Genomic DNA, 25,116 nt, shown 5'->3' with positions numbered 1-25,116 from the left:
AGTTGAAGTCTTTAATCCAATAAACTAGAGAGCCTGTTCAGTGTCATGTATGACTTGTGTACTTCTCGCGATGTACCCGGAGCTGACGCAGATATCGTGAGACAACGTTGAGCGTGGTTCTGAATCCTCAGCACGCTGCGTGTTTGAGCCAACCAGCTGCTGCTCCTTGGTCTTCCAAAAGTGTGGCAGAGTGAATGTCATGGGGAAGGCGAAGCGGCCTGGGGCGCGGAGGCAGGCCCACAAAACGCCCGCAGGGGCGTTCGGAGGCCCGGCGAAAGCTAACCCAAACCCATTTGAAGTGAAAGTCAACAGGCAGAAGTTCCAGATCCTTGGCAGGAAGACGCGCCACGATGTGGGCCTGCCCGGGGTGTCCCGTGCCCGGGCCATCAAGAAGGTAAGGGGGAGCTTCCAGGATCTGAGTACTATGCCCAGTGGCTAGCTGCGTACCTCTTGGTGCGTACATCCCGGAGACTGTTCTAGTTAGGGTCGCTATTGCTATGATGAAACACCAAAGCAACTTGGGGAGCAGAGCGTATATTGGGAATTCAGGGCAGGAGCTCAAACAGAGCAGAAACCTGGAGGCAGGAGCTGATGCAGAAGTCATGGCTTGCTCTCCGTGGCATGCTCGGCCTACTTTCTTAAAACAACCTAGGACCTCCAGCCCAGGTGTGGCCCCGCCACAGTAGGCAGGTCCTTCCTCCATGAATCACTAAGAAAATGCTCTTTAGGCTTGCTTGCACCCCGATCTTATGGAGGCATTTTCTCAATTGACATTTCTGCCTTTCAGAAGGTTCTAGTTTGTGTCCAGTTGGCCATAAACTAGCTAGCACAGAGATCATGACTGTTAGACAGCACTGCCTCGTCCTTCTTTGGGATCGAATGCCCTTCCTCTGGAAACTCATCCTACTTGGAATCTTCCTGGTGTATGTTTTTCTTGACTCCTCCTTGATGCCTTAGGGTATACGGGTTAAGCAGAGTTAATCACTTGTGAACTCTGAGCTGTCCTGTACTATTTCTCTTTAGGGGGGTTGGGGATTTAGCTCAGTGGTAGGCAAGCGCAAGGTCCTGGGTTCGGTCCTCAGCTCTGAAAAAAAAAAAAAAAAAGACAAAATAACTGTTTCTCTTTAGGTTTTGACCATGCCAGTATGTGACCCATGGATAGGGTTCACAGAACATCTCTTTGAATGTTTGAAAAGTGTCCCTCCTCTGAATTTCGTGAGCTTGTCCTTGGGAAGTAACTGGACTGGTCCCTTTTGTGGATAACAGCATGGCTTCCATCCTTCTTGTTCTTTTGGCCTCAACTCAAGAGCCCGTTCTTTCTGTACCTTCCTCTTAAATTTAGTTCAACAAATGGCACTCTGTATTTAACTACTGATATTCACTGGGCTTTTTAAAAAGAAATTTGTTAGTGCCCGTTGTGCTGCATGCCTTTAATCCATTGGAAAGTAGAGACAGGTAGATCTTTGAGTTCAAGGCCAACCTGGTCTACATAGTGAGTTCCAGACCAGCAAGGGCTACAAAATGAGACTCAAAACTTCCAGTTGAATCCAAATAAATAAACAAATAGAGTTAAACAAAAGTCAACTCGTGATTACTTTGAGAAAATTAATATGTTAGAATTATTGGTAATATTTGTAGAGGAAATAAGTAAGACTTGGCCTTTGCCCTTCACAGCTCTTAATCTGTACTTTGTTACAAAGGATGTGGGTCAAATGAGAATTAAATATCTTTTGAATTGGGTAAAATATCCATACTGTAAGGAACTGACACTGTCCTGTATATAGTCCAATATAAGCCTTAGAGAAAGAAAACACAAATGACTAATAATTCACCATTATATTCTGTAACCCAAGGACGGCAGAGGGAGCGTTTGGGAATGGAATAATGTAGCTGCTAAAGAAGCCACATCTGCCTTTTCCAGTGAAGCCTTGGGTTCTGTGTTTTGTTTTGATTTGGTTTTTTGAGACACGGTTTCTCTGTGTAACCTTGGCTGTTCTGTAGACTAGGCTGGCCTTGAACATCACATTTAGTGGAGAGTGAGCAGCCTCTAAAACACTACTGTTTGTACAGCATTTGGCTTGTCTTTCTTATTTTCCTTTGCAGACTAACTTCAGCTTGTCCTTATTTTGTCTCTTACGGCTCAATTTCTCAAAAAAAAAGACTTGCCTAACTCCCAAAGGTGCTAAAGTACCAGCTCATCACTTTCACAGTCCACAGCTCAAATAGCAACATTTGTGCAGACCTCTACTATAGGTCACGGTTCATTTTGAATTTCCAAGCACCTGACCCATAGCTTAGAAACTCAGATATTTGAAGAAATCAGAAGTAGGGGCTAAGAACATGCAGAGGTCTCAGTAAGGAGAAGCAATGGAGAACATCAGAAAATTGTTCATAGACCCATATTCAAACCCTGCAGGGCGAGTGGGATAGACTCGGGGTGGGTGGGAGGCCCGTTGTACCTGAATAGTGAAGGGAAAGGTTCAGAGATGCCTGGAGAGGCAGTAGATCTCCCAGTTGAATCTAAGTTTGATATGTGCACGTAGGGTCCATGCTGCAGGCCAGAGTATTTTCTGAGTGCTATTCCTTTGAGTAGTGCTCAAAGTAAGTGGCTGTTCTAGGTGCCTTCTTTCCTCTGATTAGATGTAGTGCTTTGAAGAAACACTTCTGGGTAGTAGTACAAGGAGAGTGCCAACACCATCACTCTGTAATCATGCCTCAGTTTCCAAACTTAATTAGAAAGTCAAAGCTATTAACAAAGTTAGAGATCCTGTAAAGCAGATCAGGTATTACATTAAGAAACATATGTTAAGTTTAACCAGGTGATGGTGGCTCATGCCTTTAGTCCCAGCACCCAGGAGGCAGAGGCAGGCAGATCTCTGAGTTCTGGGACAGCCATGGCTACACACATTGACCTTGTCTTGAAAAACCAAAAAAAAAAAAAAAAGAAAAAAAAAAAAGAAAAAGAAAAAAACCAAGAAAATGTAAGGTTAACCCTGTAGTCAGCTTTATGAGGAAAGCACTACTATCTGTCTTATACATGAAGGCACTGAGGCGTATACATTCCTTCAGTCAACAAGGAAGGATTGAGATCCAAGGCTAGACTCAAGTACTCTCCCAGCGTCACACACTGAGACAGTTACACTGCTTGCCTGTCCAAATGGTCTCTCACTAATGCATGCGATATTCTTAGAGATAGCCTGAAGACAATGGCTATCTCCTTTTACAAATATGCTCACCGGGGATAGAGAGATTAAGAACTTTGCAAAGTCCTGGCTAGGAAGTAGCAAAGTTGGTGGGATTTTTGTGATCACACTTCAAGCCTTCCAGGCCTTTGTGAGGAGAAGACAGGTGCAGGATCCTTGCCTTACCTTCGGACTAAATAATACTGAGTGTGTGTGTTACTGCTGCTAGAAGGATACCCAATTTTCAGGTACTTGCTACTAGTTGTGCGAGATAAATGGTGTTTTAAGGTGTAAAGAGTGAACTGTGCCTCCACTTGAAAAACTCAATTGTGATATAGTTTCACACATGAAAGCACAGCGGTATATTCTCTCGGGCATGTTCAGTGGCAAGTAAACCTCTTCCTCCCTGTGGAAGAGATCTAAATAAACACTTTTCCTAGTGAATCATGCCTACAGTGAATATTTCCAAGTTGTAACACAGCTTCTACAGCTTTCAACACTGACAAGTAGCTGCCAAAGAGAACGGCTAGCTCAGTACAATAAGTGTAAGCTTATTTTTCTCTTCTCAAAGTTCTGTCATGACTAGGGATGGCCTATCATTGATGAAACATGTTATGAACTTTGATTTACCAGTATAACTCTCAGCTTCACAGCCCCTTCTGGTGGCTTCTTCAGTGAAGATTACAGAAACTTTGTGTAAGAATTATTCGTGTATGGTTTGTTTTTTAGCGAACCCAGACTTTATAAGGAGATACAAAGAAAGGAACAAGTCCAATGTATTTACAGATAAACGCTTTGGAGAGTACAATAGCAACATAAGTCCAGAGGAAAAGATGATGAAGAGGTTTGCTCTGGAGCAACAGGTATGGAAAAGATGGGAGGAAAGTCTTCACTATGAACTTGACACAAGGCAAGCCAAGGAAAAGGGAGGTCCTTTTTGTTCATTTACACCTCTGAGTTGTTTCCCTGCCATGTACAGGGGATATATGTCTCAGGTGGTGTATCTTGTCTGAGTGACAAGAGGACAGTACTTTCAAGAGATACTAGTTGACAATAAATACTTTAACTAGAAACAATAGTAAGTATTGACTGGTACTGGAGTTGTTAACTCAGGTCCTGCCTTTGGCTTTATTGGATGGAGAACAAGTGAGTGGAGGACCATTGCCAATGGGGAAGACTGAGCAGTAGCTTAGCCTCATCCATGACTTACTGAAGACTTTCTCTACAAGTCTCTGCTTATTTTCCAATCATCTTTCAAATGATGTAGAATAATTTTCAGACTGCTATGCTTTATTGTCATGTTTCACATATAGTGGGGAATAACTAATTTTCTAGAAAATAATGTAATACTTTTAGGTAGCTGATTTTTTTTTTAACCCCCTTTTTGTCAAGCGACATCATGAGAAAAAAAACATCTACAACCTAAATGAAGATGAAGAACTGACTCATTATGGCCAGTCTTTGGCTGACATCGAAAAGCATAATGACATTGTGGATAGTGACAGTGACACTGAAGAACGAGGAACATTGTCTGGTAAGTGGGAGGTGCCACCACAGAAACCTGGTCGCTTAGGGCAAGGGGCAGTGCGTTTTCTATTGGGCTTTCTCCAGAAAATGACATTTTAATCTCTTGATAAGCTCCATAGGTCAGGGCTTTTTGTTTTTATTCTTTGTTTTGTTTGTTTCAGAACTTTGGGTTCTAAAATGTGCAGGGGACTTTAGGTTAGTATGTATGCCTTTATGGGCTGAGACAGGACTTTTAATACCCACGAAATAGCACAATAGCCAACCGTGCCTGCGAGCCTAGAGCTAGAGCGATGAAGAGCCCACCTCGTTGACTTGGGAAGAGCTCTGCTTCATTTCTTAGCTCCCGGACCTTCATACATTCTGACCTAGTAGCTGTAGCAATGGCATCCACGTTGAACTGTTATGTCAGCTTTGTGTAAAAACTGGTAATTTAGCCTTTGTTTGTAGGTAATAACATGAAGCAGATTGAATGTTGGTCTTACTTCACACTAGTATATGGCTGTATCAAATAGACTGCATTTACAAGGAAAAAGAGGAGTCATTCATTCATTGAGAGTCTATGTGCAGGCATCATTCTTAGTTTTGGGGAAATGTGAGAGAACAAAATACCAAAAGCTTAGCATTTGTAGTTCATGCTAGATAGCAGACGCAGGTGGTAAACAGTTACATCACTAAATTGTTTTGTGTATCAAAGGTGAAAGTGCTGTGTAATAGGAGATATGTCCCTGGAAAGGGCTGGGACATGCCATCAAGTAGGCATTGCTAGACTCACTAAGATGGTGTTATTTGTACAAAGACTATCACCGTATGAGCCAGGAGGGTTCCCATGGAGGGAGTGGTGAATTTGGAGGGTCTGAAGTGAGAACCACTAGAAGGCTGATGGCTCAGTGCATGGGGAAAGATAGTAGAGTGGTAGGCAGACAGTAGAGCCCACATGGGCTCTAGGGAAGAGTTCAGTTTGGGCAAGGGGGACCACTGATACTTTTATGTCACGGCATTCCATTATCTGTTAGGACATCCTGACAGGATTTACGAGTAATTTGGATATGAATGAGGGAGAAAGGGGAATTGGGATGGCTGAAAGTCTTGGTGTAATCCACTGAGAAAACTGGACTGCCATTCACAGAAATGGGGAGAACTTTTAGATAGACTTGGAGAAATCTGCAATGAAACATCCAGGGGCGGCTGAGAGACAGGAACCAGAGGCCAACATAGAGACTGACAAGGCCACCAAAGGAGGAAGAACGTATAGACAAAAGATGGCACGGGCTGGAGAGACGGTCAGTGAGTAAGAGTACAAGCCTAAGGATCCCAAGCACTCACATAAAGAAAGGCCAGGTATAGAGCCAGCAGATGCCTCAGTGCTTGCCTGTCTAGTCTGGTAATCTGAGTTCAATCCCGAGACCCTAGTAAAAGAAAGAGCACTCACTCCACAAAGCCCTCCTCTGACCTCCACATGTGTACTGTGACTCAAGCAGTCCCATTCCCCACTCTAGTCATACACACACTCAAACACACACTAATAATAAATTTGTTAAAAACTAAAAAAAGAAAAATAAAATCTGGACATGGTACTGTAGGGACAAGGATAGGAGGAGCCTTGGGGCTGGTAGGTGGTTGGCTTGACTTCAAGTTCAGTGAGAGGGCCTGTCCTAAGGAAATAGGAGGAGAACGAGAGTGTAGGACACCCAGTCCACTTGTCTCCACACAAACATAATAACAAGAAAAAGGATACACAGAAACCCTGTCTAGAAAAACCAAAACAAAAAATAAGAAAGAAGAGTGTAGTTCTGAGTCTCCGTTGGACGCTGCTGGGACACTGAGCCAGAAGTGTATGCCTGGAAGGTCCAAGCACCATCAGTCTCCAGATGAAAAAGATGAGGCACGGAACTGAAGGCTCTGGGTGGGTGTGGGGGTGTGCGTGGTGGGAAAAGATTTTCTCTGCAGTAAGTGTTAACTGTTCTTTTAGCTGGGCTGGTGGCACTACGCCAAGTGGCAGTGGGGAGTCCAGCACTCTGAGACAGTCTGATGCTAACAAGGGCCAGGCCTGACTCCCGCAGATCAGCACTGAGGTGGGCGGAGACAAATAGCAGAAGGCTGAGGAGGCTAAGGCAACAGCCTATCCGGCAGTCTAGTTTGAAGGTCCAGCAATGAATTCTTGGGAGGAGGGATGCCCATTTAACCCCAGTGCTTTATTTCTTGTGAAACAGGGACTTATAAACCTTAGGCAGTGGGGAGGGGCTTTGAGGATGAATGTGTTTCATTTGCTAGGACTTAGGATACTGGTAGGTGATGGAGCTCATGTGACTGACCACCTTGTAACCACCTCAGGGTTGTGCTTCTGCTCCTAAGGCAGACACAGAAACAAGGCAAGAGCTTTGTCTCACACCTTCCATTCTCAGGATGAGATTTTAAGTCTCAAGTTTGAGATTTCTGGGTTTGAATGTGCTCCATCTTGGCAGTTCTGCACTAGTTCCCCTGGAGACGTGGTCCATGAGCCCCACAGAACAGCTGAGGCCTGAAGAGTTGGAGAAGGGGCAAAGTCACTGTCTGTTGAGGGTATCCTGCGCATGTTAGAGTACTTTGTGGAGAGGGTGGTGGTGTATAAAGCACTGCGGATAAAAAGAAGACTAAGAGCTGCCTGTAAGTCAGTAAGACTCCACAGGGGAGCCAAGGCAGTGCAGAAGACCAGGAGACTGAAGATGAGACAGAGACCAACTCTGGAAGGCTTGCTCTAAGACCGAAAAGTAGAAAGAGTGAGATGGAGCTGAGTTTTGTTTTAACATGGAAGCAATAAAGGGATGGTGTAATAAAATAAGAAAAACTGATGGGGAGGTGGGGGGGGGGCACATCCCTTGAGTAGCTAAGAGGGAATGAGATGGGGTGAACGAGGGAAGGGGTTGTTTTGGTCCTGGACAGTTCTAAGTGAGTAGGGAACATTCCTCAGTACCCAGAGATACTTGACCATGGTTTGAGAACTTTGTTTTTTAAATAATATTTTCTTTTCAGCACTGCACTACCATCTGCACCTGTGTTAGCAGGGAGCAAATGTAGAACTAGGTTTATCCAAATGACAGCTCACACAGGAAACGTGACTAGCTCAGAAGGGCAAGAGAATGGTATGAACATGGACCAAGAGCCTGCACGTCTGAATAAGGGCGTGGCTTTCTAGAGATTCCTGGATAAGACCTGAGCTGGGGAAGACTTCTTTTTCTTTGAATTGATTTACATCTGAGAAACTGGTAGTTGGGGTTTTTTTGTTTTGTTTTGTTTTGAAGTTCTTTCTATCCATATTTGGAGATTCCTGCAGTGTGTATCTTCTGTTGTGGCAGATAGGATAGACTGGAGGTGAGGGGCTCTTGTGGTTCTTGTTCCCACCATTGGCTCAGGGCCTTTGTATCTGTGTAGAGGGAGGCAGGGATTCCTGCTGAGTACTGCTCCTGGACTATTCTTTCTGCGTGACTCTGGTTCCGGTATGTTTGCCTAGATATGTTTCATGAGAACAGATGGAAAAATAAAAGCTGCATGTTGTTTCCTTGGACCACAACTCGTTGGTAACCTAGTGAGTCTTAGTGTCCTTGAAGCAGCTAATCTTGCATTTCCTTGTGTGTCATTTTGCCTGGCCTCGTGCCAGTTGTGAGACTTTCTTCTTGAGTATGGGATCCTACAGAGTGTTCTTAGAGAGGGCCAGCAAGATGACTCATTAGCAAAAGCACTTTCACCCCAACAGTGCAGCCTGAGAACCTGAGTTTGATCCCCAAATCCCACATAAGGTTGGAATGAGAGAACTGACACTTCAAAGTCATCCTCTGACATCTACATGGTTGCCATGGCACACAGTGCCGGCCACATACCACATATGAATAAGTTCTTGGAAAGGGTCCTTCAAGAATGTTGGCAGAGCTCTACCCAAAAATGGTTACAAAGTTAGTGTCTGTGGCTTCACAGTATCTTCTGCTGTTTGTTTCCAGCTGAGCTCACTGCTTCCCACTTTGGTGGTGGGGTCCACAAAGAGCACCTCTCAGAAGGAAGATGAGGATGGGACAAGCCAAAGTCACGGAAAAGAACTGATTGAAGAGCTCATCGCAAAGTCAAAGCAAGAGAAGGTGGGCTGTTTAATGTTCTAATGAGGACAGCACCAAAATATGTCAGACTCTCTTCCATGTACATTTGCCAACTCTATGTAAGTTTTTGTCCAGATTCACTATAGGACCATTCATTTTGAAAAGGACTGTTTAGATCTCCTGAAGGGTATATGTTTGATGGGTTTTGTTAGCTCTAGTATTTGCAAAACAATACTGCTTTTAAACTTGGAGCATGATGCTCAGAGCACCTGGGTACATAGTAGCAGGAAGTTATTCCCTTCTTCAGAGATTTACACTTAAGACACTCTAGTCTCTGGTTTCTTGCTGATGCATTTGATATTAAGTGGGTCATTGTGTGTTTTCTTAGCCTTGGCCCAGGCCACCTATGGAAGTCTAATAACAGTTCTGTGCGGTGTGTATTTGTTGTGTTTTTCTCCAGAGGGACAGACAGGCTCAACGAGAAGATGCTCTTGAGCTCACAGAGAAGCTAGACCAAGACTGGAAAGAAATCCAGACTCTCCTGTCACGTAAATCTCAGAAGTCAGAGAACAAAGAGAAAAAGGAAAAACCGCAGGTGGGTACCACCCATCACAAGAGGCAACTCTGAACTTACTGTCTGCTGACCTGACATTTCAATGAGTCTGGCTCTTTCCAGTTAGAGCAGGTTTTGGTATGCGTGCAAACTTGGCTCCACTGAACCGTTTTGCTAGCCTTCTTTTTAGTTCGTTTCTCATGTTTTTGTTGTTATTGGTGTTTCTGTTTTGTTTGTTGGTTTTAGACAGAGTCTCTCCATGTAGCCTTGGCTGGCCTAGAACTCTTTGTAGACCAGGCCTACCTTAATTTCACAGAGTTCTGCCTGCTGCTGCTTCCTACTGAGAATAAAGGCATTTGCCACTGTGCCCAACTTTCAGTTAGTTTATTTTGTGTTTGTTACATAGGGTGGAAGTGGCCCAAAGTTATCTCTTTCTCTACCTTAAGTGAATTACAGTGTTTCTCAGGTGAGAAGTACTTTAGGTAGAAATGTGGGAAGGTTGTATTTCTTATATTCATGTGTAATATGTTTAATATGCATTTGCTCAATTTCTTTTTTTTCCTTTCCTTTTTTTTTTTTTTTTTTGGTTTTTCAAGACAGAGTTTATCTGTGTAGCCGTGGCTGTCCTGGACTCACAGAGATTTGTTGGGGATATGGTTTGGTTTGCTTTTTTTTTTTTTTAAATCGGTTTTTCATGTAGAACAACCTGGCTTTGAGTTCATCAGGAGTGATGTTGGCCTCTTAATCCACTTGCGAGACAGGGTTTCTCTGTGTTGCTTTGGCTGTCCTGAACTCATTTTGTAGACCAGACTGGCCTCGAACTCGCAGTGATCCGCCTGCCTCTGCCTCCCGAGTGCTGGGATTAAAGGCGTGCGCCACCACACCCGGCTGCTGATATGTTTTAAGAATAATTTTTGCTCCTAAATGCTGAGATTAAAGGTGTATGCCACCACTGTTTGATGCCAGCCTGATCTACAGATGGAGTTCCAGGACAGCCAAGACCACACAAAGAAAACCCTGTCTAAAAAACAAAATAATAATTTTTATGAGTAAAAATGCCCACGTATCCCACATGTCCACCTGTTTCTCAGTTTTTAGGACCAATTGGAAGAGCATTTATTTATTTATTAGGGTGGGAGATAACATACACATGTGTGTGGGTGCTGATGGAGGCCAGCAACAGGCAGCATCCTCTGGAGCTGGAGTTGTGGAACATGGGTGCCAGAAACTCTGGCCCTCTGGAAGAACAGCAGAGCTCTTAGTTGCTGAGCCATTTCCCCAGCCTGAGGAACAGTTTTCTGTGTAGAAGAAAAGACTTAGGCATGGTTTGTCCCCTTTTCTATATATTCTGTCTAGTCATTAATGGAATGTTGTTTACTTTTTGTTAGAAAATTCTGAAAAGCATCTTATTTTTACCTTAGCCGGATGCATATGACATGATGGTTCGTGAGCTTGGCTTTGAAATGAAGGCGCAGCCCTCTAACAGAATGAAAACGGAAGAGGAATTGGCAAAGGAAGAACAAGAGCGGCTCAGGAAATTGGAGGTACGGGTGACTTGTAACTGAGTGGACAGCCCAGCTGGACACCCAAGAGGCTCAGCTCCTTCATGTGAGGCCTGAGTCTGACTCCTTTATAAGCTTTTCTGCTCTATCTTGAAAGGTGGGCTGAAATGTGCTGTTTAAATTTTACATCAATACAGACATAAATGTCTGCTGTTTATAAAATAACATAGGAAGTAAAATGCAAACAGTATACAAAGTGAGTGCATTGCCCTATGACCTGCTGCCTGTGCATTCAGGGTTTTAGTTGTATTGTGTTTAACAAACACTCTGCAGCTGGCTGTTTTAGCATGCTGTGTCAGGCCTCTTCTATACCTGAATGTTTGTAGTTGTAGAGATTTGGTGAGCGCAGCATGTAACTTCTTTCCTTACTATCTCAGGCTGAAAGACTTCGAAGAATGATTGGAAAAGATGAAGATGAAAATAAAAAGAAACCAAAACATACGTCAGCAGATGATTTAAATGATGGCTTTATACTAGATAAAGACGATAGGCGTTTGCTTTCTTACAAAGTAAGTTGTTTTCCCCACTCCCTTTAATTTAAAAACCACATTGTCTAGTATTCATTCAAGGGATTCGTTATAGCTGAAAAAGTGAAACCTTTTTAAACAATTTCTGTCATGTTGGTTTAGTTACATCATGGCAGGTATTGAATTTTATTTTATTTTTTAAGATTTATTTATTATTTATACAACATTCTGCCTAGATGTGAGCCAGCTGGCTAGAACAGGGCACCAGATCTCATTATAGATGGTGATGAGCCACCATTGGTTGCTGGTAATTGAACTCAGGACTTTTGGAAGAACAGACAGTGCTCTTAACCTCTGAGCCATCTCTTCAGCCCAAGTGTTGAATTTTAAAGAGAAGATGGTAACAGTGGTGTTGGTCTTCCATCAGAGGAACTGAAACAGAACCACACAGACTAGACCTCTTTTGCTGTTTCTCAGTTGTTAACATCTACTGTTCTTAGTGTATTCATTAAACTGATGATCTGTTTGAACTCAGTATACTATTGACAGAGCTAACTCATGGTTAATAATTGTTATTGAAGTTTGATTGATTGATTGACAAAGGCTCTTGCTCTCTATATAGCCCAAGCTAGGCTAGAACTTACAATTTTGCCTTCTAAGTTCTGGGACTAGAGAATTGTTCCACTGTGAATATTTTTGAGTAAAATAATTCTAGGTGCCATTTGTTTGTTGTGTGGTGCTGGAGGCTGAGCCAAGGCTTTGTATGTTAGGCTTGCACTCTACCACTAAGTTATATCCTTAGTACTGGTGTAGTTTTTAATTTACAACATTTATAATACCAGTGTTTTTAGAGTGTATTAGCCAGAGCTCAGGGGAGAAAAATAGATAGGCTTACTGTTTTGAGAAGGGTCTGATATATGAAACTGAATGTTTTTTAAAAGCATCCAAAAAAGCTGAATGGTGGCAGCAGCAGTGTATGCCTTTTCCATCCACATCTCGCGTCCATGAGCTCTGTGGCAACCTAATTCTCAGCATCGCAGCTGCAGAGTTCTCTGGGAGGCTGGAATAGTCGCTATCAGAAGCTGAAGGAGTTGGTGCCACCTTTTGCTGAGCCCTGGTAAAGGCCTTAGTGATGGGAATACATGCAAGAGAAAGTGACTGGGTGGCCAAGCAGGAAGTCCAGGAGAGAGAAGGCCCCCGCATGCTCCCTCTTAACAATTCCCAGGAACTGGGAGTAAAGCCATGCTAATTCCTCCCGAGAACAGCCCTTCCTGACCTAAAGACTTCCTGCAGGCCTCATCTCTCAGTTGGTCCCCTCCCTTCTCACAGCCTCACACTGAGGACCAAGCTTCCAATTCATGATTACTCAGGGAACAAACCAAAGCACGATAGAAGAGCTTAGAGAACCTCAGAGAAGTAGGAAAGGCGGCCAACCAGATAAGAAAGCATGGTACACACTGGCATGGTAGTTTGGTGTTGCTGTACAGTGTTCTGACTGTGGTCACCATGATCTTTTTCTAGGATGGGAAGATGAACATTGAAGATGTCCAGGAAGAGCAAAGCAAGGAAGCCGGTGCCCAAGAGAGTGACCAGAAAGAGGGTGAAGAAGATGAGAGTGATGAGGAAGAGAGTGAAGATGAAAGCAGGGAGGACGAGGAAGGAAGTGATGGCCCCGACAGCCACTCAGACCTAGAATCCAGTGGAGACAGTGAGGAGGAAAGTGAGAAGCCAAAGAAGGAGCAGCATCAGACTCATGGGGGGAAATTGCCAAGTGATGGTCAGAAAGCTCAAAATGCTGCTGGAACTGAGCTGCCCTATGTCTTTACAGGTAGACAAACAGTTGCTTTCTCTGTTCTGTTTTCAGGGCTGGGATTCAGTCCCCAGCCTTGTTGGGTTTTCTTACTTTCCAAATAATGGCCATAGTGTGCACTTGCTAGTCTCCCTCCTTGGAGATGGAATTGTGAATGCGTGCTCACATTCCCATTGGTGATGTCTCTGCTGTGGACAGGTTGTCATGCTTTTTGGTATCTGTTGGTCTGTGTGTAGCATCACTTTCACATTGGGTACATGGCTACAGAGAGTTCTGTGACTGTGCACAGATGAAGCAGGCACCTTTATGGAGCAGGATGTGGACTCATGGGCCATCTGTACAGAGGCTTTATCCCTGGACACTATGCTTTGTTCACAACAAATACCTTTTATCAAATATAGTGTGTTTGATCTGATGAATAGAGAAAAACTCCAGTTATAGCAAGCAGCCCTGACTTGTTCTGTAACTGAAGGTTATTTCCAGAAAAGATAACTGATGAGTAAGCTGGCTTCCATGGACAAGTCTTGATGTTTGAATCTCAGCAAAAGGGTTGGCTTTGCTCATGTGCTCCAAGCCTGCCTGACATATGTATTCTGAACCCAGAGATGCCTCATGGTTTGCCTTCAGGCAAATTCCTGCTTGATGAAAGCTAGGGGTCATCTTTTCTTTGAGACTGTCCTTGGGTACATGATTGGAACATAAATCATTTAAGTAGTGTCAGACTCCTTGGGTAAGAGTAGATATGAGGTTACAACACACCTTGTATAAAATTTAGGTTAAATAACTTTGTAAAGTGCAAGTAGTCATGCCTACACTGTGCAAGGAGACATGTGGATTGCTGTTCTGTTGAAGGCTGACTGAGTATCTTTTGTGGTTTTGATAGTTCCTGAATCCTATGAGGATCTGAGGTTTTTAATATCAGGAAGACCAACGGAAGAACAGCTTTTGGTGGTGGAGAGAATTCAGAAGTGCAACCATCCAAGTCTCGCAGTAGGAAACAAAGCAAAATTAGAAGTACGCAGGGATACATTTGTTGGGTGGTGTAGTATTAGCAGGAGCCTGTTTCTGTGAATGTCAAACTACTCAGAGGTAGAATGCCTTGGTGTCTGCTCAGGGCCTGTCTCCCATTTGATATCACTGTGCTGGCACTACAAAGCACTTAATTGGGGAGCAGAAAGCCACCGATGGCATCAAGCACCTCTCTGTCTCACAACATCCATGTTATCCTCATTTCAAATGCCAGGAAACTCAGACTCACAGCCACCAAGTGGCCGAGACATTGAGTAAATGAGTTGCTATTACTGGTTCCATTTCTTATGGTGATTATCACGTCCTTATTCAGACAATGCAAGGCTGCAGCATTCTTCATTCATTTTGTGGTTGTTTATTCCATTTTGTTTTTGAGACGGGGTCTCACTCTATATTTTTTGCTATGCTGGAACTCACCATGTAGGCCAGGCTGGCCCCAAACTCTCAAGAGATCTGCCTGCCTCTGATCCTTGAGTGCTGGGCTTACAAGGATGTGCCACTATGCCTGGCTTTGTTTTGATTTTTTGAGACAGGGTCTCATATTTTGTGACCAGATGTATTCAAACTTTTGTCTCTCGGCTTCTGAGTGCTGAGATAATAGGCATGAGCTACCATGCCTACCTCCTTGTTTGGTTTTGATAAATTATGCACTTTCTGCCATACCATAGAGAAGATGCCTGATCCTGAGTTGTCCAGTAGTTTCTAGCAGCATTTTTGCCTGCATTTTGTTTTTTCCCCCGAAGAAGTCCTTTTCCCAGTGGTTTCTAGCCAGCATGCCGGTGTTCTGGGAGTTGTCGGCTGTGTTAGCATTTAGTATTTGGCACTGAGTGATCTCCCAATCTGTATCCCTGCAGAAATTGTTTGGCTTCCTTTTGCAATACGTAGGAGATTTGGCTACAGACAGTGCACCAGACTTCAAGACCATCGACAAGTTGGTTGTGTAAGTAAAAAAATGATTGTATTAAGAGGAATATGTAAGCCAGGTACAGTTGTGCACGCCTGTAATCCCAGCACTCAGGAGGCAGAGGCAGATGGATCTCTGAGTTTGAGGCCAGCCTGGTTTACAACGAGAATTTAGGACAGCCAAGGCTAATAGAAACCCTGTCTCAAAAAATTAAAAATAGAGGAATATGGGGCTGAATTGGACAGTTTTCTCCTACCTAATGTTATAGTACACACTTTGGCATCATTGTGGCAGTCAGTGGTAGTGACTTTAGCAGGCAAGTTGACTGCCCCCAGAATTATACATAGGCCTCACAGCACATACCCATTGCCATAACTTGTCCCCAGCTTTCCCCTCTGACACATGCTACTATTAATGCAGGGATGAGATAATCTTAAATTACTGACAAGTTGACTCCAGAAATAAAGCTAGTGAGCCCTTATACTTGTTTATGTGTCCGTTTCATTTGCCACTGAAGCCTCAACTTCTGGGTGGGTTCAGAGGTATTTGGGAACATGCTAGAAGGACACTTTGCCACCGCACCAGTCCTTGATTCACTGGAATCATACAGGCGGTGCCTTGCTTGAGTCCCACAGTGCCTGCTGGGGAAGCATGTCCACTTGTCCTGCACAGGGGTGGCTAAGGAAGGTTGGGCTTTTACCATGGTTGTCACCTGTGACCCCTGTGATTGTTTCCTGCTCCCTGTGTGGTGGCTGGAAGAACAGAAGAAACAGAGATCTCTGTCATGAGCCATGACCTGGCCTGTGGGATCAGTGAAAATCTGCACCTGGAGGGGGCACTCTTGAGCCACTTCCTCCTGTACTACATACATAACTAGCCTGTGTGTCAGCTGCATGTACAGAGCGGTGCGCTTACACAGCCTGAAGAGAAGTACATTTATATATGACGTGCTATGACTGACACTCTCAAAAAACAAACAAAAAGAATATGCTTCCAACATTATTAAAAGTATAAACAACCGTGGTACCTCATGTCCTCCTACCACCACCACCACTTAAACAGGGTTTTAGAAAATAGTGAGAACAGTATATATTATCATAGACTGCTACTTGAAATATCACCAGGACCATCAGGAAGGTCAGCCAACCACAGTAAGAAAAGTAGATTCATCAGGCTAGGCTCATAGTTCAGCAGTAGACTACTGCCTGCATGCATGAAAAGGGGTTCAATACTCACCAGCCACAAAGCAAAGATGGACATCCATCTCTGTTTCCCATTTCCTTGCTGAGTCAGCAACTGACTACAGGAAAACAGTATTGAGATTTGTTGTCTTGATAATTTGCTTTTATTATCTAAAGTCATTCCTATTGTGTTTTTGTTTAACAGGCAATTATATAATCTTTGCCAAATGTTTCCTGAAGCTGCAAGCGATTCCATCAAATTTGTTCTCCGAGATGCCATGCATGAGATGGAAGAAATGATTGAGAACAAAGGCCGAGCAGTGTTTCCAGGGCTGGATGTGGTAAGCAGAGACAGGGTTCATCAGACTGTTTCTTCACAGCCACCGGAAGTCCGGTTTGTTTTATCATCACACAGAATGACTGGTATTGGATACCATGCTCAAAGCTTTGAGGGATTGGCTATGCCTTAGTCCAGCCTGTGAGAGTGGCTTAGCACATTTGTAGATCACAATGTCGTGTGAAAGCTTGGACACCCCCTGCTAGAACTACCAGAATGATCTGAGAGTACTACAGCAAGACGTGAGAGCAAAGCTCATTCTCAGTGATTAGTGGATAGGAGAATTCTGGCATGAGTCTGAATGGGGCTATGTCAAATCCTAATGGCAAAGATGCACAGTTCAAGATGAGCAAAACCACTTTTTGCAGAGTGATTCCAGCCCGCGTTCTTTTCTTTAAAATATTGAGAAATATTTAAGTCTCTGTGATTTTAACAGTTTTGTCATATTTCGTTCATCTTTGTTAATGATTTTTATACGTATCTTGAAAAGTCACCAGTCTTGAGTCAGCTGACTAGTTAGGATGGTCTTCTGTTTGTTTGTTTGTTTTTTAGGACAGGGGTTCTCTGTGTAGCCTTGGCAGTCCTGGACTCACTTTGTAGACCAAGCTGGCCTTGAACTCACATCAGTCTTCCTGCCTCTACCTCCCACATGCTGGGATTAAAGGCGTGCGCCACCATGCCCAGCCAGGATGGTCTTCTTGACCCTCCCCACCACACTTCTCTCACACACTCACCTATTGAAGTTGTGTGCTGTTGTAGACACTAAGATTAGAACCGTGGCCAGAAGTTGGGGAAGGGTGTTAACGTCCTAAGTCCTTTCAAACTACATCCTTTCTCAGCATTTGTAGGGGGGAGGCATTATAATTATAAATCATAATCACACCTGCTCAGGTAAGGTAATATGAGTGTTCATGTTATACTTAGCTTCACATGACCCTCTCGGTGCTGGGACAGAACTGCTAGTACAGTAGTAGCTGTCTAGCTCATACTGTGGTTCTGTTGCTGCTACATTAAAGAGCTGTGGTGTACCAGAAGCTTACCAGGCAGTGGAGCTTGTAAGGCTCTCTTTACCCCTACCCCAAAGTTGGGCTGCGGTTCTAGTCATTCTGCAGTGACTAGACTAAAAAGTCCCTGCCTGACCAGAAGGAAGTAAGTTCTATTAGTGTGCACTTGCTGGTTTCTAAGTTTGCTTAGATCGAATTGACAAAGCTCTGGGTGCATTGAACAGTTTTCTGGTGCCTTTGTCTGTTCCTGCTTTTACATATGCTTGGAGTAGAACTACAAGTATTGGATGCTGAGGCGTGGCTGTCTCCTTCCAAGCAGACACAGGACATGACTTGGTGTCCAGTGGGCAAGCACTGTCCCCCCCCCCTTGGTACCCTGAGCCCTAATTCTACAGGCTAGAGATGGAGGTTGAAGAACCTGCCAAGCTCACAGGCTAGAACAGCCCCGTCCTTCTGCACATTCCAGATGAGCCCAGCTGTGTGTCAGAAAGCATGGAATGCTGGTGTGTCCTGGGAGGTACTGAGGGGGCCCTGCCCTAGAGTGAGTCATGGTGACTTGTCAATGCCTGTTGTATCTCACTAGGGCCAGTTTTGCTGTGGGGCCCTTTTAAAGGTCACTTTACCTTTAATCTGTATTGTAACACTTCCTTTCCAGCTCATTTACTTGAAAATCACCAGCCTATTATTTCCAACCTCTGATTTCTGGCATCCAGTTGTGACCCCTGCCCTGATGTGCATGAGCCAGATCCTTACTAAGGTGGGTCCTACCTTCCAAAGGTGGGTGGGGTCAGCCTCACATCACATCTCAGGACAAGAATGTACTTCCACATCCGCCATAATACAGCCTGTGGTCCTAATTACAAATGAGAGTAGGATCACAAAAGACTAGCTTAAACAGTAAAGACCCTGTCTCAAAACAACAAAAAATAAGTCCATAGCTATTGTCCAGTAAGATTTGGCATAAAATAGGTCATCTTAAAGGTGCTGTGAGAACCTGTAGGGATCAGAAATTCCAAAGTCAGGTAGCAGTCTCTTCCCATTCCCAGAGCTGCCTACATGAGCCAGTCCAGATGGGGCAGAGTAGAGAGAGTGGGGTGGGAGGTTAAATCAGCAGAGCAAGATTACATGAGGAGTGTGACTCCAAAAGAAGCTTTCAAATAGTAGTAGTAGCCGGGCGTGGTGGCGCACACCTTTGATCCCAGCACTCGGGAGGCAGAGGCAGGTGGATCGCTGTGAGTTCGAGGCCAGCCTGGTCTACAAAGTGAGTCCAGGACAGCCAAGGCTACATAGAGAAACCCTGTCTCAAAAAACCAAAAAATAGAAAAAACAAAAAAACCCCAAACAATCAAATAGTAGTAGTTACTGAGTCTGATAGGGGCTGTGTTCAGACTGCTCCTTTTCCCGTATTAGCACACTGCTTACCACTCCCCACAGTATCCCTCATGGTCGTTTAGCCTCTCTATCAGTGTAGAGCTTCCTGAGACACTCAGTAACTGTCCCTGTGGGCTCCTTCCTAGTGTCCAGTCCTGTCCCTGCAAGACGTGATAAAAGGCCTGTTTGTGTGCTGCTTATTCTTGGAATACGTGTCTCTGTCTCGGAGGTTCATCCCTGAGCTTTTAAATTTTCTTCTTGGGATTCTTTACATAGCAACTCCAAATACACAGAGCCAAGGTGAGTTGATTATAGAGACTATTAAATATGTATTAGAGTTCTTTTTTTTTTTTTTTTAAGATTTACTTAATTATTATTGTATATACATGGTGCTCTGTCTGCATGTACACCTGCTTGCCAGAAGAGGGCATCAGATCACATTATAGATGGTTGTGGGCTACCATGTGGTTGCTGGGAATTGAACTCAGGACCTCTAGAAGAGCAGTCAGTGCCCTTAACTTCTGAGCCATCTCTCCAGCCCCTTGTATTAGAATTCTTTTTTGGTTGGGGGAGGTTGTTTTGAGGGGATTTTTTATCTGTTGGTTGGTTTGGTTTGGCTTGGTTTTTCGAGACAGTTTCTCTGTGTAGCCTGGCTATCCTGGAACTCACTCTGTAGACCAGGCTGGCCTGGAACTCAGAGATCCATTTGCCTCTGCCTCACAAGTGCTGGGATTAAAAGTGTGCTCTACCACTGCCAGCTTATATTAGAGTGTTTTAAGTATTTACATACTCCTCAAAAGTTTAGAGAACATTGAAGACAACTCTGAAATCCTGCAGTCCAGGTACCAACTGGATTTGCCCACACATTGGATACCAGTTTCACACTTGAGTGTTCACCTCTCCAGGGCTGATGCCAAAGCCAGGTAAAATATTTCAGCAAAATTTAAGCGTTTAGCCAGGTATGGCGGCGCACGCCTTTAATCCCAGCACTCAGGAGGCAGAAGCAGGAGGATTTCTGTGAGTTCAAGGCTACCCTGGTCTACAGAGTGAGTCCAGGACAGCCAAGGCTACACAGAGAAACCCTGTCTCGAAAAACAAAAACAACAAAAAAATTTGTGTTTAGTCCCAACCCATAGCACTTAGGAGGCAGAGGCAGGTGGATCTCTGAGTTCAAAGACAGCCTGGTTTACAGAGCAAGTTCTAGGACAGCCAGGGTTACACAGAGAAATCCTGTATCCAAAACAACAAAAATAAAAATACAATCTTTGTTTACATGATGGTCTGAAATCCCTAGGCTCAAATGATTTCCTTCCTCAGCCCCCAAGTAGCTGAGACGGCAGGCTTGCACCGCCACTCCAGCTCTTTGCATTGTACTTTTGGCCAGCTCTGCTCAGTACAGTTTCTGTAAGCTGAGACTCTAGGAACGAGAACTAGGGGAGCCAGCGCACCGGACAGGTCCAAGTCTGTAGCTCTTAACTGATTTCTTTCTGGTCAATGCTTTCCCTCCCTTCAGGGAGCCTCCATGGTGTTGAGTGCATTCCTCAAGATCCCCATGGCATGCTCATGGGCCTCTGTCCCTGTGGATGCCATTTCCAACCTTAAGGCTGAGACAAGACACAGCCTAACAGTGTAGTGTTGGAGGCACTCCAGCAGTCAGGAGTCCCAGGCACAGTGCTCAGTTAGGCGCTGTTGTCCAAACACAGCCTGCCCTTGAGCATCAGGCTTGGGTTGAGAACAAGCCATCCAGCATGCCCCAGACACACAGGCTTGTCATTCCCTGTAGAGAGTAGTGCAGCAGAAAGTGCAGGTACTGGAGTAGAGTCAAGAAGGTGGTCCCTTGGCCTGGTGGCAGGTAGAAGCAAGCTGACCGTCCACTTGCCCCTTAGGTACCCAGCCACCTCCATGTAAGCATTCTTGAACTCTCCCAGCATGCTGTTCCTCTGCCTCCTTCATTAATTGCTGTGTTTTCAGGTCTCTGCTGATGTGCATCTTGCCCACCCTCTCAGCCTGCTCTGACCTCTGGTGACCTCTGCCTACCCACTCTCCAGCATAACTGCTATTCCTCATTCTCTTTTGGCTTTGGCATCCATTTCTGCTTTCTTCCTATCTAGTTCATTTATCTGCAAGGGTGCTGTTTATGCATGGCTTCTCTACCAGGACTAGGACATGACCTGTCTTGGTCATGGCCTAAGTGCCTAAACCTTGTGTAACTTGAAGAAGGTCATGGGAAGTCTGTTGCCAGCCTCACCTAGCCCCCTGCAGCTTCCCCTACAGGTCTCTTTTAGGCTTTTTGTTTGTTTGGTTTGGTTTTGGTTTTTCAAGTTAGAGTTTCTCTGTGTAGCCTTGGCTGTCCTGGAGCTCATTCTGTAGACCAGGCTGGTCTAGAACTCAGAGATCCGCCTGCCTCTCCCTCCAGAGTGCTGGGATTAAAGGTATGCAGCACCACCTCCTGGCACAGGTATCTTTTCTATACTTATTTGCACAGTTGGAATGGGTTCACTAGTATCTAGCAAGACCTGATAGCTTGGTGCAGAGACCACTTTTATTTATTTTTATTTGTTTTTGTTTTTTTGAGACAGAGTCTCTCTGTCTAGCCTTGGTTGTCCTGGGCTCACATTATAGACCAGGCTGGCCTCGAACTCACAGGGATCCACCTGCCTCTGCCTCCCAAGTGCTGGGATTAAAGGTGTGCGCCACCACCGCCTGGCCAGAGACAGCTTTTAAAGGGTAAGCTAGCAGAGTAGGCCTCTAAGCCAGTAATATCTGGGTCCTTTCTGACCTGTCATGCTTGGGATTCAGGTTCCGCTCTGGTGCACCCTTTTAGAGCACTTGGAAAGAATTCGGAATTGCTCGTGGTCTCTGACAAAGCAGATGTGGCCACCTGGCAGAGGGAAAGCATTCCCTTGCACTGGGCAAGTAGATTGAGCACCCTGACAGCCACTGAAGCCAATCACACCAGGTATGTGTGACACCCCAGGGACATCTGGAGTAAATATACTAACCTATGCAACATTATTTTCAAAGTATATTAACTTGATTGCAACTGAAACCAAGTCCCCCTCTAAAGGTACAGTTGCATTTCTTGTGTCTCCTACTCTGGGCAAACAATATTTCCTAGAGTACCATAATGAACCATTAACCCTTCTGTTGATGTGATTCCACTTAGATTTTCTAAGCTGTGGTTGAGAGTTTTCATTTTGCCAACATTATTGGCTTATCAGTAACTACTGAAATAGGATAAGCTTAGTCTCTTTCATTGTCCTTTGTCCTTGTAGACTGTCCTGCCTGGCCTCGTGTCTGGCCCTGCTGAAGCACTGTGTACTCATGTACAGTGCATTGCCGTCCTTCCATGCCATCACCAGGCCCCACCAAGCCCTCCTGACAGAGCATCTTATGGGCTGTAGCCTCCCCCAAGAACTTCAGGTGAGGCTTACTGGCAACTAAGCACCTTGCCCTGGTCACAGACTTTAAGGCCTGGCACCAGCTTAGTGAGCATTTTTGTTACTGAAGTTGCAGCTTAAAAGTCATCAGTGAGCCAGGCGTGATGGCGCACGCCTGTAATCCCAGCACTCGGGAAGCAGAGGCAGGCGGATCGCAGTGTAGCCAAGGCTACACAGAGAAACCCTATCTGAGAAAACCAAAAGAAGTCATCACTGGGACATCTCTGCCAGAACCATCTACAATATCGTAAGCACACATGGAAAATGAGGCTTCCTAGCTGCACTCTAGTTCCAGGCCATCCAAAGCACTTTACCACAGTTTCTGAGGGTGGCTCCTCCATCCTTACCGTGACAAGAAGCCCTGAGAGACATCCTCACTTGGGTCCTTGGAATCCCATGTATCTAAACAACATTTTGTTTTTGTTTTTTAAGACAGGGTTTCCCTGTGTAGTCTTGGCAGTCCTGGACTCTCTTTGTAGACCAGGCTGGCCTTGAATTCACAGCAATCCACCTGCCTCTGCTTCCCAAGGGCTGGGATTAAAGGCATGCGCCACCATTGCCCAGCCAAATTTTTGTTTGTTTTTGTTTTTCGAGACATGGTCTCTCTCTGTAGCCTTGGCTGTCCTGGACTCATTTTGTAGACCAGGCTGGTCTCAAACTCACAGTGATCCGCCTGCCTCTGCCTCCAGAGTGCTGGGATTAAAGGTGTGCGCCACCACCTTCCGGTCTATACATTTTGATGCCATAGCATTCCTAGTGGTCAGCAGATCTTCCACATATGTCCTACCTCACTAGCTTGTACCCCTTAGTTCCTGACTACCTGCTGCCCTCAGCCCCACCCCAGCTCCATCCACCCCCAACTCTGGTCACCAGTTATTCACGTACCAGCCCAGGTTCCTCAGAGAAAAGGGCATGGTGTCACTTCATTCCCTACCTAGGGGATCTATAGTATGTGTACTTTAATCAAAATTGAGTTGATAGTGCCTTGTCGGTGTCTCTGTGGGAGAGAGGCATATGCTACTCTCTTGATATAAGCCCTCACATTTATAACTTTGTCACTAGAGGTGAGGGTGTTTATGCATTGGGACATGTATGGAGGTCAAAGGGCAATGCCTTTGAAATTTAGTTTCCAGAGATTGAGCTCAGACTTGGTGGCAGGAGGCCTTTTCTGCTGAACCATCTCACTAGCCCACCTCAGGTTGTAAGGGATTCTTCTTGCCCGTGGTTAACCTATGTAGAACATGGCACCTCAGCCCGGAGGCACCTGACAGCCTTAGCCCTTAGCCCAGTGGGTGTAGTCAGGCCTCTAAGGAGGTGAAGTCATGCTGTTCGTGGTTGTCACAGCACCCCTTACTGCCATGTCCCTCAGGAGCTGTCTCAAAGCATACTGTCAGAAATGGAAAGCCAAAAACAGCACTTCCAGCCACTCATCTGTGAGAAGAGCAAGCCTGTCCCACTAAAGCTGTTCACCCCCCGGCTAGTCAAAGTGTGAGTGTTGGGTCCCTGGGGAAGCCAGAACTGTGAGCGAAACTGCTTGCAGCCAGTGACAGGGGAGATGCTGCACTCGGGCAGACTCTGCTCACCTCTATAGCTGTGTTGACTCTACCTTTAGGCTCGAGTTTGGACGGAAACAAGGCAGCAGTAAGGAAGAACAGGAAAGGAAGAGATTAATCCACAAACACAAGCGAGAATTTAAAGGTGCAGTCCGGGAGATCCGAAAGGACAATCAGTTCCTGGCCAGAATGCAGCTCTCCGAGATCATGGAACGGTGAGGAAGGGCTGTCTATGGGACTAGGGCACCACTACAGTGTGACCTCACACTCAGCAGCTGCTGGTTTTTCTCAGCACCAGACTGGTGTCTGACAGGCTTGGTAGGGCTGAGGGTTGAGCCTCGCATGTATGGTTCTGAATTGTTAGTTTTCAAACAGAAGAAAGGTAAGATATCCTGAAAACTGATGCAAAAAGTAGTATTTCCTTTTTTTTTTTTTTTTTTTAGGGATGCAGAAAGAAAGCGCAAAGTAAAGCAGCTTTTCAATAGCCTGGCTACGCAAGAAGGTGAATGGAAGGCTCTGAAGAGGAAAAAGTTCAAAAAATAAATTGTTTTGTAAATGTAAATAAAGGAAACATTGTGTGTTGGGGGTGCGGGGGCAATGTGGAGTGTAGGATCCCATCTATCCCCTGTTAAAATGTTAAAATGGCTTCCAGTGACAGAGTGAGCTCAGAAACATGCTCTTTAATGATAGCTACAACACTGAATGACATTTTGGGCAGTTGTCCCATAAATCTGTGACAAGCTATCACAATTTGGGTAAGTACACCAGTGTTCACATCAAAGTCGCCTACTTGCACACTTCTCAGATCATCTGCCACACATGGCAGAATGTAACTGAATCATTATGTCCAGATGAGCCCTTGTCACCAGTGGCTTCCCAGTTGTGAGATCTTGTGCGGTGGTTGGTGGTGCTGATTAGGAATTTGATCTCAGACATGGTGAAGCCGTCACTGGAGCACAGAACGCACGGCTGTGAGTGCCCTGGAGCTCAGAACAAGCTGGTCAAGAACAACCCCAGAAGGGTGTTGGGCTCCACAGCTTGGCTGCAGAAACCGCATCTACCAAAAGTACTCTCCTTGTCACTTCCCTAAAATTCTTCAGGGACAGGCTGCATGATCATGAACATAACACAC

The 25,116-nt window shown here is 45.0% G+C and overlaps 1 protein-coding gene across 1 annotated transcript; it reads left to right on the top strand.

The window, feature by feature from the left end:
* Positions 1–166: 166 nt before the first annotated feature.
* Nop14 (NOP14 nucleolar protein) lies at positions 167–24,864 on the top strand. Its single transcript, XM_051165312.1, is given in 20 exon segments — positions 167–394; positions 3,912–3,924; positions 3,927–4,045; positions 4,575–4,716; positions 8,681–8,718; positions 8,720–8,815; positions 9,234–9,368; positions 10,748–10,870; positions 11,266–11,397; positions 12,877–13,183; positions 14,049–14,179; positions 15,049–15,134; positions 16,485–16,620; positions 18,276–18,377; positions 19,138–19,291; positions 21,791–21,950; positions 22,267–22,414; positions 23,801–23,919; positions 24,044–24,199; positions 24,428–24,864. Coding segments are annotated over 20 exon segments (2,592 nt in total). The 5' UTR covers positions 167–199; the 3' UTR covers positions 24,528–24,864.
* The last annotated feature ends 252 nt before the right edge of the window (positions 24,865–25,116 follow it).

The sequence above is a fragment of the Acomys russatus genome, chromosome 22 (assembly GCF_903995435.1).
Source record: "Acomys russatus chromosome 22, mAcoRus1.1, whole genome shotgun sequence".
Taxonomy (NCBI): domain Eukaryota; kingdom Metazoa; phylum Chordata; class Mammalia; order Rodentia; family Muridae; genus Acomys; species Acomys russatus.
This window is presented reverse-complemented; position numbering and strand designations above follow the sequence as displayed.